Source organism: Anolis carolinensis, chromosome 2 (assembly GCF_035594765.1).
Source record: "Anolis carolinensis isolate JA03-04 chromosome 2, rAnoCar3.1.pri, whole genome shotgun sequence".
NCBI lineage: Eukaryota > Metazoa > Chordata > Lepidosauria > Squamata > Dactyloidae > Anolis > Anolis carolinensis.
Genome location: NC_085842.1, coordinates 99,557,503 through 99,569,473, shown reverse-complemented (window position 1 = coordinate 99,569,473; position 11,971 = coordinate 99,557,503). Strand labels below are relative to the sequence as shown.

General features: G+C 38.5%; 1 protein-coding gene across 1 annotated transcript in view; it reads right to left on the bottom strand.

Moving 5' to 3' along the window:
* Positions 1-476: 476 nt before the first annotated feature.
* rnf130 (ring finger protein 130) overlaps positions 477-11,971 on the bottom strand; it is an 88,356-nt gene continuing 76,861 nt past the window's right edge. The window contains exon 8 of the mRNA XM_016991752.2: positions 477-11,217. Within this exon, the coding sequence (XP_016847241.2) occupies positions 11,108-11,217 (110 nt within the window). The 3' untranslated portion in view covers positions 477-11,107. The remainder of the gene's footprint in view (positions 11,218-11,971) is intronic.

The following is an 11,971-nucleotide window of genomic DNA, read 5'->3' as shown; positions in this document are numbered from 1 at the left end:
TCCTGTGAGTTTTTTTTTGGCATGCTGTTTGTGTTGGATATATATTGTAGTTCAATTGGGGGTGTAGAATTTCTAGACACCCCAATCTCGAGTTGGCCTCAAGTTAGATTTTAGTGACAGTGTAGAAAGGCCCTGAAGTTTACATGTACATTCTTTATTGCTCTTGCTATACAGTTTTATCTAGGGATGATTGTACCACACTGTTTCTCTCTCCCCCTCCCAACATTTATTTTGTTATGCCAGCTATATTTACTTGATCACAATTTTGACTGTGTATGTAAGGTCCCTAAACAAAGACAACACAAGTGATTATGTAAAAGCACAATTTGTGAAAAAGTATGTGCTGATTTTTTTGAAATGAGAGAGATCCTAAGCAATCATGCAGATGAACTTATTTTAATTTCTCCATGGATTTCTTACCTGACAATTGATAATCCTAACACAGAGCTCATTAAACAATATTAAAGAGACACAGGTTGTATTTTTAAATAGCTTTTTATTGAAATGTATTACATTAGCAAACCCTAACTTAGAAGTATACACTACTAATGTATCAGTATATACCACACAGCTACAATACAGTAGTATACTTACATCAAAATAAGTAGACTGAGAATTTGTTTTTGTGGCTGCCAAGCTACAGCTTATCACACATGTTTGAAAATTTCGATTGTCAAGAGGGTGGCATCTCGCTTGCACATGCCTGGATTAGAAACAAGGCAAATAGTCCTTTTCACTTTGCCAGGCCTCTGGTAGCTTGTTTGCATTTTTCATCTCTTAGTTGTTCACATTGGTATAATTCACAATATGGCAATGAAGAATTCAGATACATAGGCCCTGCCACTGTATTCCACATACACAACCCTTGACATTTTTAATAACTCTTGCCAATATAGTTTTCTTTTCTTTTAAAAAAAAACCCTTTCTGTTAAAAATTATTCTCACTGCATTTTGTGCATAGTTAGACTTAGTCTGTACTTGGGGATCCTGAGCAGACATATAACCTTTAAGGACACAACTATCCACTTAATCTGGGCTAATAGTCTGGACTCAAGACTGTGGTTCTATGTGCTGAAATCATGGCTCAGCACACCCCTGAAAGGGGTGCTCCCATCAGCACTTTGTGTTTGTAACAAAATGCCCATACAAATATGTTCTACCGATCGCTACAAACCAAAGGATTGCACGCATAGCCCTTAAATGGCACAAAAAGGGCATCTATCTGATATCCATTTCTTTCAATACAAAGTTGACTGAATAACTGAGATACCACTAGCTTTGTGCACTTCTGAGAATTTTTAAATTTCCTGACAAATAAGGCTTAGTGTGGAGATTTTATCACCACAGTGAGCAATGTACAGATGCAGAAGAGATAGGAAAGGATGACTAATGTTTAATTCTGGCGGTGGCATTTCCCCTCAGATCTAACAATGTTCATTTCCACAAATATCCAGAGATTGCCGCTTTCCCCCCATCCCCACTCTTTTCCTGGCAAGGCTCGTGAGGTTGCTGCATGACAGGAAGGAACTCGACAAGTATAGCTTTCTCCTCTTATTGAAGTTTTATGCCAAGAGGAGCTGTACAAATTCAATTTGGTCTAGTGTGCCACTGTCAGGAAAAGGAAAGGTGGCAAACCTTCATATATGCTATTTGGATAGGTCCAGATGTAAGGATTTTTCATCCCTTACATCAAACATTCAGGCGACCTCTGCGCAACGTATTTGCAGATGGTCAATTTTCTCACACCAGAAGCAAATTGCAGTTTCTCAAGTCGCTCCTGACATGAAAAAAATCGTGAGCCTTTTGCCAACCACAACGTCTGAACCAGCAAGCTTTTTTCCCTCTTCAGTGCCCATAACTGAAGACACCTTCTTTGACCTTGGAAGTAAGATAGTCAAAGCCATTGCAAATGTGATTTGCTTTTGTGCTGAGAAAAATAGCAACTCTTTTAAACCAAGCTACGGAGATGGGCAAGTGATAACCATTTTACATGAGCTTTTTGTTACTGGAGATTAACCCCCTGTTAACAAATGTGATAGCTGGGTATTTCTGAATTTCTTATATCCTTGTGAGCAGTGCAAATATTACAGGAAGGCAAGAAAGGCCTGTCCCATCTCCCGTGTCTCTCCCCCCCCCCCCCCAAACTGCTATTTCTGGAAGGCTGTAGGTGATCTCATGATTTGATTTAAAATTGGGTCGAGACAGAGTTTGGGACTTTGATTTCATTATCCTCCCTGCCATAATTCGAGCACTGTTCCCCAAGTCAATAAGAATTTGTGATTTTAGCAAGTACCGGTAGTTAGTCATTGCTAAGATTCTGTTATTTACAAAGCTGGCAATTTTAAGGAGATAGGGCATTGATCCTTACAACTGTGTAGAAATCTTGGAATCACTGGCACTACACGAATTCAGTAAGTTAGCAAATCATCCCCTTAAAATGATAATCCACTGTACTCTTGTCTGAATGCACCAAAAAGAAAGAGAGATAAATAAGCGACAAGGAGAGCTGACCAAGCATAACTGAGCAAACACTGAAAGAATAAAAGGAATGGGAGACAGTAACCAGAGTCACTCCACAAAAACTGATCACAAAGCATCATCCAACATGGTCCAGCACTTCAGAATGCCTGACACCGATAAGGAAATTTTGGGGCAAATGGAGACATAAGCAAACAAGCTGTGGTCCTTTGGACAAGTGGACAAACAGGTAAGCATTTACATAGCACCATCCATGCAAGAAGCTGGCTATTCATAATTATCAACAAAGTCTCACACAATTCCTGTGAGCTAGGAAACGGAGGCATTGAACAATTAGGTGTTCTGGACCATCAGGTGGCTTTGAGTATTTTCTGTTCAAAATTTACAGTTTCCAGTCTGGTAAGTAACATACCAGATTATCTTCATTTGTTTTGCTGAACTGATAGGAAAGTGAACCATAGGCTCTTCCTACGGCAAATGCATTAGTATAGTTATAGCAATACATTTGAATACATTCTATTTTTGCCCTTCAGAACACAGTAATGTCTGGGCGTGCACATTGCTAGTTTACTGCAGATTAGTTTTTAATTACAACTGAAGTTCTGTTTGCACTCTAAACTAAGATTATCAAGAAATATAGACTATTGAAAGTTGTATTCCATAACTGACCTCAAGAAATGCAGTACTGTCTCATCACTGCATCTCTGTTTCAGAATGAGTTTTACACATTGATCAGCATCCAAAATAGAATTCATGTTTACTGTTTTAAAAAGCAGGGTGAGTGTTTTTGCTAAAACTAATTATTAAAAAACATGTGATCTTCTAAGTGATGCTGATACTTTTGTGAATAGGTGTTAATGTGTGGCCCCATCTAAGCGAGATACAAGTATTCTTGTGTCCTTCCCACAAATACCTTTGTTTTCTAGCTGGCCCAAATGTGAGATAGCCCACCCTGGTGACCTTTCTATCATCATCACTTTTTGACCACTGTCATTTTGTCTGGAAGTGTTCAAGTCTACAGTTCCAATTTGTGCAGTTGTGTTGCTTCACTATGACTAGAACATACACTTCTGATTGTGTTTATTACTGAAATAAATAAAACACAAAAAGGATTACACACTTTCCCACTAAATCTTGGGAATACTGCAAAGTACCACTGAAATTAATCGGGGACAAATCAACACTCATTGGAGAAAGCTCCAATTTCAATTTCTGCTACCTGTAGGTAAGTATAAAAAAGGATTCTGGTTGAAAACCTTGGAAAGGGGATACCAATTGGTTTCAACATGGGACAATGGCCTGATTTAGTATAAGGTAGCTTCTTAGGCTCCTAACAATAAAACCAAAAGGCTCTCTTACTAACCGAAGCTCTAGATCAGTGGTTCTCAACCTGTGGATCCCCAGGTGTTTTGGCCTATAACTCCGAGTAATCCCAGCCAGTTCACCAGCTATTAGGATTTCTGGGAGTTGAAGGCCAAAACATCTGGGGATGCACAGGTTGAGATCCACTTCTCTAGATGGAAAGCACTATGCCCCACTATTTAGTATAAATTAAGTAAAATAATTGGTAAATTGCAGCAAAACTTAATGTAGGATAGGCCAAAACACAGAGATATGTTTATGGACTGGGAAAAGTATATAACTTGTTTTCAGCGCAGAGATTTGTTATAACGCCTGTTACAAATATGATATTATTTTCTAAGTGGATTTTATTTTCTAAGCAGGTGCTAAAACATCAAATGATTTGGGGGAGTAAATTTGTCCTGTTCCTCTCCACTAGATGTCACCATAAACAACAGAAAATTATGGTAACCCATGATGTCGTCATTCCTTTCTTTATTTTCTCTAAAGCCAAACAGAGCTACAGAAATATAGGCTTGCTGCACTAGTACAATCTTTCTGCGTTTATGCAAATTTTAAAGAGGCAGATTATTTCTTTGATCTCCTTTTATAGTTTTTGATAGAGATTCAGCCATAAGTTGCTGTTATAAGGAACACAAGGCTGTGTGTGTCTTGGTGGGGAGTATGTGCGAGGCAGGGGAGAACAAGGACAGTTTAAGGCAGGATTTCTTGAAGTGAACTCAGAAAAATTTAAGGTAATGGGAATTTTTAGCAGCAACCATCAGTGGAGCAATCTATTAAATTAGTGTCTCTTATCTGAGTATCTTTAAAAGGGAGGGGGTAGATTCACATTTTTTGTGGAGCATTAAAATTAAACATGAATACCCAGGGATATATGGATGGATGCTTTAAGATCACCCAGCTTTAAAATGGCAATAATGCAAAAGGCATTACCAGCTGACACAACCTTGACTGCATCACGCAGATGGGATTTCTCTGTGGATGGAAAAACGAGTAACACTTGAGCAAGGTCAATGGACTGGAAAAATACTGCATCATTCAAAATGGAATGAAACCTGCTTTAACTCTTTTTTTTGTCTTCTCCTCAAATACTAAATCCTATCTCCCACAGAGTCAAGTTAATGATTTAGTTCAGGAGAGAGAGGCCTAATAATGTTCCCTTTTTTGTACCAAGAAGGAAACTGTTTGGGGAGGGATGAGATGATTGAATGCTAATGCTATCAATTTTGTGAGGTAACAGAATCACCAGCATTCTTTGGGAGAAAACCTGGTGGCAGAAATAGCATAAAATATGCATTTGTGTAGACATGCCCATGTTTGCAGCTCCTTGGTGCTTAAGACTCAAAAACTTAAGACTCCTACAGCCTTTGTAAACAAAATGCTTGTCCAAAGTTACTGACTGTCCTCTTTCCGTTCTTTCCCCACTCCTTTGGGACAATGGGCAACTTCTGCACAAAACAAGATGGATGCTTTCAACTTATGGACTAATTACTATGAGGAGGTCTTTAAGGAGGGCCTCCTACACATACATTATTTCAATATGAATAAAGCATAGCACTTAATGGTCTGAACTGAACAATTCCTCTGCAATTTTGCATGTACTTAGGAAGGTCACAAAGATGACTGCATCACAGTAGAAAGTAAACAACCATCCCATGCTGTATTTTCTATGTACAGTTTCTATTCTTTTTCACACTATTCACATTTTCTCATTGTTATATATTTATTGCATTTTCTTAGGGCCCCTCCTAGAAGATCGGGCATAAAGCAGATCCTCTTCCTGTAAGCCCACCTTTGACACCTTAGAAACAGGCTGGCAGAAGCAGGCAGAAACCTAAATCTCATTCATACACCTAGCAGGCCACTAGTACTCTTAATAACTTATGGTGCAAGTCATACCACTTCCTTCTCCATGGTACATACCATTAGAAAGCTTATTCATGGAGAGGTTGTGGGAAATTATAAGGAACTGGTTGTGTACTTGGCCCCCTCTGCAGTGCATGTAGTACATGGGATGAGAAAAAGTAGTTGCTTCCTCCTTCAATACAGGCTCTGTAGCCCGTTAAGTGTGTGAACAAGTGTGCCTTGCCATAAAGTCCTCATAAGTCTATTCACTTCCAGAGTTCCCTACAGCTACAATGTTAGAATAATAGTGAGAGAAGGAGAGGGCATAGTCTCAATGGTCTAAGCCACTGCTTGCTTTATTATATCATCTGCAAGAGAACTGGGGACACACGAGGCCCCCCAGAGACAGTGGGGACTGCAACTTCTAGTATATCTAAGTATTGGCTATGCTGGCAGGCCTTGATTAACATTATACAAATATTAGAGAACAGGTCTGGGCTTAATCTTGGAAAATGGCAAAATCTGGGGAATTTTATTTTAAAAAGTATCATTGTTCTTAGGCACTATTTCTGCTATGATATTACTTGTAAGAGTTCAACTAATTGTTATGTACATTAGCTGGGAGACTTTTGGCATTTCAAATGAACCTTCTAGTCATCTTTTGGACAGAATTAGAACATCATGGCATATACTGCCTACAAAAAAGTGACCACATCCAAGTACCTATAAAATGATTGCTGCCCCTGAAGCTGTGAATTGGGAAGCAGTATTGGTAGTTGGGCAAGGATAGCTTGGTAAAAATATCAAATCCTAATCCAAGCAATGCTTCCTGTAAGACAGGGTACATTGACAAGGATATTTCTCAGGCCACAGTTAGGAAACTCATTTCCATCTGGAAAAAGCACCATTATCTGTTTCATACCTCCCCACCTTCCAGACACCTTAGACCAGTGGTTCTCAACCTGGGGTCCCCAGATGTTTTTGGCCTTCAACTCCCAGAAATCCTAACAGCTGGTAAACTGGCTGGGATTTCTGGGAGTTGTAGGCCAAAAACATCTGGGGACCCCAGGCTGAGAACCACTATCTTAGACAATCTCTGTATAGAAAAAAATGTTATGGCTATGTTTTTGCTACAAATGTTTGTTGTAGTTCTTTAGCATGCAAACTAATCATCAATTGCTTATTTAAGTCTCTTTTAAAAATTAAGCAATGTTTCTACTTTTCAAGCAGAAAAGAATGAGCAAGTTTATACATTGTTTAATTTTCTATGGTTTGCTTTCATTTTTTTTGTTTTAAAATACTATATTACTCACACTGAGATATTTAGACAATACCTGTGACCATTCCTTGTCACCTGTGTGCAGATATGCCCATCCATTTCGATTTTGAGAATCAATTTGCATGTGTTCTCATCCTAAGCAAACTTATTTTCAGAAATCATGATAATAAAAAAGCTATCATAGAAGAAAAGAGAAAATGATAGCCTCGTGGCATAAATGAGTATTTGCCTCTAAATATAAGCCATTTTTCCTCACAGGGTGACTGTACATATCAACTGCTATTTACTTAATTATATTCTCCCCGGAATACTTATAACAAAACGTAAAACAATGGATGATGGACAAGATATAGAGGGGAAAAGCAATTTTAATAACATTGAGATAGGTATAATTGAGGCATAAGAATTAAAACACTTCTCCCTAAGGATGTTGTTTTTAAAATACTAATGGTGCCCAGTGGTGAATCCACTCTGGGTTTTGTGTGTATTTAAAGCAGGTATCCTTGGTGTTGAACACTATCCTCACAATAGGATAAGGAATTTCCCCCCTTTTAGATTTCAGAATCACACTGGAATATATAGCTTAGCAAAATTTGAAAAGTTTTAAATGAATCAGAAGGATACTTTGAGTGCTTTCATTGTTAGAACAAATAATGTTTTAGGTAAGCCATCCAGAAATTTTGGATTACATTTCCCATCAGCCTCGGAAACATTACCGATGATGAGAAGTGATGGGAGACATAATCCAGAATGTCTGGAGGGCACCAGCTTGGTCTAGGTTCATATAATTATATCCTCATGAGTCAATGTACCCAGCATTGCAAACAAAACTAAATTCGTAAGACTAAGATGAGTCAGTAATTAACTGCAGTCATTAAATGTTTGGTGTCTACGGACAATACCGGCTCTTCGGCTTAGTAATGGAGATGAGCACTAACCTCCAGAGTCAGACACGACTGGACTTAATGTCAAGGGAAAACCTTTACCTATCCTACCCTTAAATGTTTTTATGTCTTATTCTAAGTGCTCCCTTTATATCATTGACTGCAGAGATCACTTCCAATGCTTAGAACACCAAATTAAAATATTAGTAATGGGGAGACCAGCTACAGCTACAGTCATGCAGTTGAAGTATCTTGTCTTATTTGTTTAAAAAATGGGAGAGGCTAGCACAGTTCGACAGTTAAAAAACAAGTTTGAATGCAGAAATTTCCAAGTTCAATCCCAAGAAGCTTCAGTTGAAAGAATCTCTGATTCCAAGGCCAGGAAAGAATCTTTTGCATGTGATTCTGACGTACTGAAAGACAATACAGTGGTACAGCAGTGGTTGGAACTGTATGGTTCCCCGGTTGTTAGACTGCAACCTGCAGTATTCCTCACCATTGACTGAGTTACCTAGGGACTGCTGGGACTTGCAGTCCACCAACATTTGAATTACTTCACCAATGTCACCACTGTGGTAGGAGAAGTAATGGTTTGCCTCAATGTAGGCACTACCAGATTACAAACTGCTTGATTTAGAAAGAAAACTAGGGTTTTTTTTAGCAAACAATAATCCAGACTTAAACCACTTAAAAATTAGATATTGCCCAACTCATCTCTATAGTGTAATTCCAGTTTGAAAAGTTAAAAGGTGGACACTGGATGCAAGAAATTTTGCTGAAAATTGTAAAGATTTGTAAGAACAATGGGCTGATATCTGTTGAAACACGTCGATATTACAATTCACTCACTAAACATCCTATCTACCCCCTAGAGTTTATAGAGTTGAATTCAAATGCAAAATAAATTAGGTATAATTAAGCCCTAGAAACAATCGATTTGAAACAGAATTTAAGAAATACTCTTTCCTCCTCTGGATTGGGTTCTGTTTGCATTTTTACACGGGGAATATATTTTGCTTCCTATTAATGTTTTCTCAGGATCTATCCAATTCACATTCTTTTAGCCCATGGACTACCCATTTCACCCCACCCTCACCCAGTGCTCAAAGTTATATTGCACTACTATTGGAGTTTGCAAAGTCTGGTGCAATCTGCACTTCAGAGTTTTAAATTATCGCTTGTTAATTTTCTAAAATTCAGATTTATCAATAACGTGCTGTTATGACTGAATAATACTGAACTTGATTTAGTTTTTTCTTATCAAAGTTCCACTAATATTTTTTCCATGAGTGCTCTTTACATAATGTGACACCACTTTCTAATCAACAATTGAATGTATATGATATTGGCAGTTTGTACAAGGAAAAATGAATGCAGGGTTTGTGTATGTGTCCATTCAAATAATATCACTGTAATCCTGTTAAGCGTATTACTAATCTTTTCTCCCAAACCTCTAAATTTAATTCACAACACTTCAAGACTGTGCTTTTAAAAATATTTTGTTTAGAATTTCTCATGGTTAGTGGTGAATATTAAAACTTGCCTGGCACAAATAACAAACGAACAGTTGCCAGTGGTAAACCCTTAAGCCCTGCACTATCCAGTCAAGAATGATCAGACACAATATGGCCATCACAGCAACACAAACCAAGCATCCCTACTAACACCCCCACCCCTGAAATAGCTTCACAGAGCTAGCTTCAAGTCTTTGCATCAAAGTTCCACTACATTCCAGGGCAAGGGAGTCCTTGTTTTTGTAGGAAACAATTTCCCAGTTACTGTAAATCTCTACTTTCTGTAGGAAAAAGACCAAGATGCTTTCCATCTGGCTGCTTAAGCTTAAGTTCCCTAAATGTACCCACACAGCATTCCTTACCTTTCCTTTTAGCTTTCAGGCTCTTCAGCAATCAAGACTGACAAGAGAATTAAGCTCATGTTCACACTACAAGGGTACCTTTTCTATCTCTACAGAGCTCAGATTTGCAGTGGGGGAAAATGACATTTGTCAGTTGTTAATGTTTCACGTGGCATCCTCAGCAGAAAAACATACTTCAGAGAAACAATTCCACAGTTCAAATCAAATCTGAATATTATACTTTTTTTTGCTCAAGCAACACTGTTGATAGTTTTTAAAAACATTAGTCTTTCATCTTTTAACTGTCTGTTTTTGCATCAGAAAGTTTATGTCTTGCTACTGATGCCCCATTATAGTAAAAAGGGATTCATTTGGATGTCAAAGCAGCTGCTGATTTACCTCCTGGCTGCATTCATAATGTTCATGTCCCCTGGAATACGAGCAGCTTTGGAAAAAATGTTTGTTGCTCCATGATTTAGAGTTATCTCAATAAAAACATGTAGGAAGGAAGCTTTCCAGTTCCTTCAGCATATAACACCAACGTATCTGGCTTCTTAAAAATTAGAGTGAAAAAACAACACATCTTTGAAAAACAAGCAATAACCTATTTTTTTTTGATTCCTGGATTCTTCTTAAGATGTCTGAAATCACCAAGGTCAAATATTGGGTATATAAATTTCAGCAGCATATTTTAAAGTTAGAGATTCCTTCTGGAGAAGGCTGGAAAAATGGCTGTGTTTTTGTTTTGTTTTTTTGCATTCTTTCTAAGCAGGTTTTGTTCATAGTTAGGCTCAGCAACGAAACACAAAAGATCCCCAGAATCTTGTATGGATGTTGCAGGCTGTAACGTTGGTTTGCTCTGCCATCAGCCTGTTAAAACAGCAAAGCTGGGACGTAAATACGTTTCTTGGAGATCCCTTTGGAATGGGAACCGTTCAGTATAAGAGCAAAGACAGAACAAAAGTAGCTGGAGCACTTTGGGCAGTCAGCCTGCCCCTTCCTCCGTCAGGCAACGAAGCTGGCAAACACTGCAATTTTTGTATTAAAAAAGAGAAATACCATGTGCCTACTCAAGAGAGGTGATTGTTGTACAAAATTAAAACTGAGTAGGGTAAACCTCTAGCATACTGACACCATCAATCTGGCACTGCTAACGGCAATTCTGCCATTCGGCAACCTCCCACAGCCGACGTTTGTGCACACTTCATCCGTTCACAGATGTCATCCTCAGATATTGCCTCAGCTGAGCTTCACCTTTGCAGCCTGGCAGCCAGGCACATGTTCTGGAAAAGGCAGCTCTTCTTCAGACAAAGGACACCCATGGAAGGAGTACACAACAATAGGAATGAGAAACGGAAAAGGAAAAAGGGAAAGAGAGCAAAGCAAGAAGGATGCAGATCCTCTTCAGGTCTTGTTCTCATCATACATGTCCAAGACGGGCTCAATGGAAGAGAAGTCGTTTTCATAGACCAAGCTCCGAGGAGAGAGAGAATTGCGATGGAAAAAATGGCCACCTGCAAACAAACAAAAAGCAACCGTTAGAACAATCCTATCAGGATTGAGGTAGGAAAAAAGGTGGTTTGTTAACAACCCACTCTCTTACATTAGTCCATAACAACCCACTCTCTTACATTAGTTTCCATTCAAACCAAGATCATCAAAAGTATCCATCCTTTGAAAAGTTAAACCAGCACTACTTTAGGGTACAGGAAACACTGGGAAATGAGAAATACAAACCTATACCCTGTTATAGATCACTGCATATAGACACTAATTCAAGTACCATATGGACAAGCCATCAGTAGAAATCAATGAAATCTTGATTGATAATTGAGTATATAGATTTAAAGTTTTGATTATATGACTTTTAAGAGCAATTTGAATCCAATCATTAATCCTACTAGAAAGACCCATTAAATTAGGAGTAGGTATGCTCCAGAGCTAACATGGCTATAACAGCCAAGGTTTTGGCTCCCTCAAAACTGAAACGTTGGGGGGTGCTGGGTGCTAAGAAGAATCAATGAAAGTCCTCAGAGCCATCCTGCTCTCCCCCTCAAAGCCACAAACCACAAGCAGCCCACCCTTCAATGACACAAAGCAACTTGGTAAGTCAATACTCATGTAGAATCCATTGATCCAGTGTGTCTACTCTATGTGGGACTAATGGCTGGATATAAGCCAAGGTGATTCAAATCTACATTTAGAAACACAATAATTCTAAATAAAAAGTATACATTGCTTATTTTAAATGATAGCATTGCTCACTCA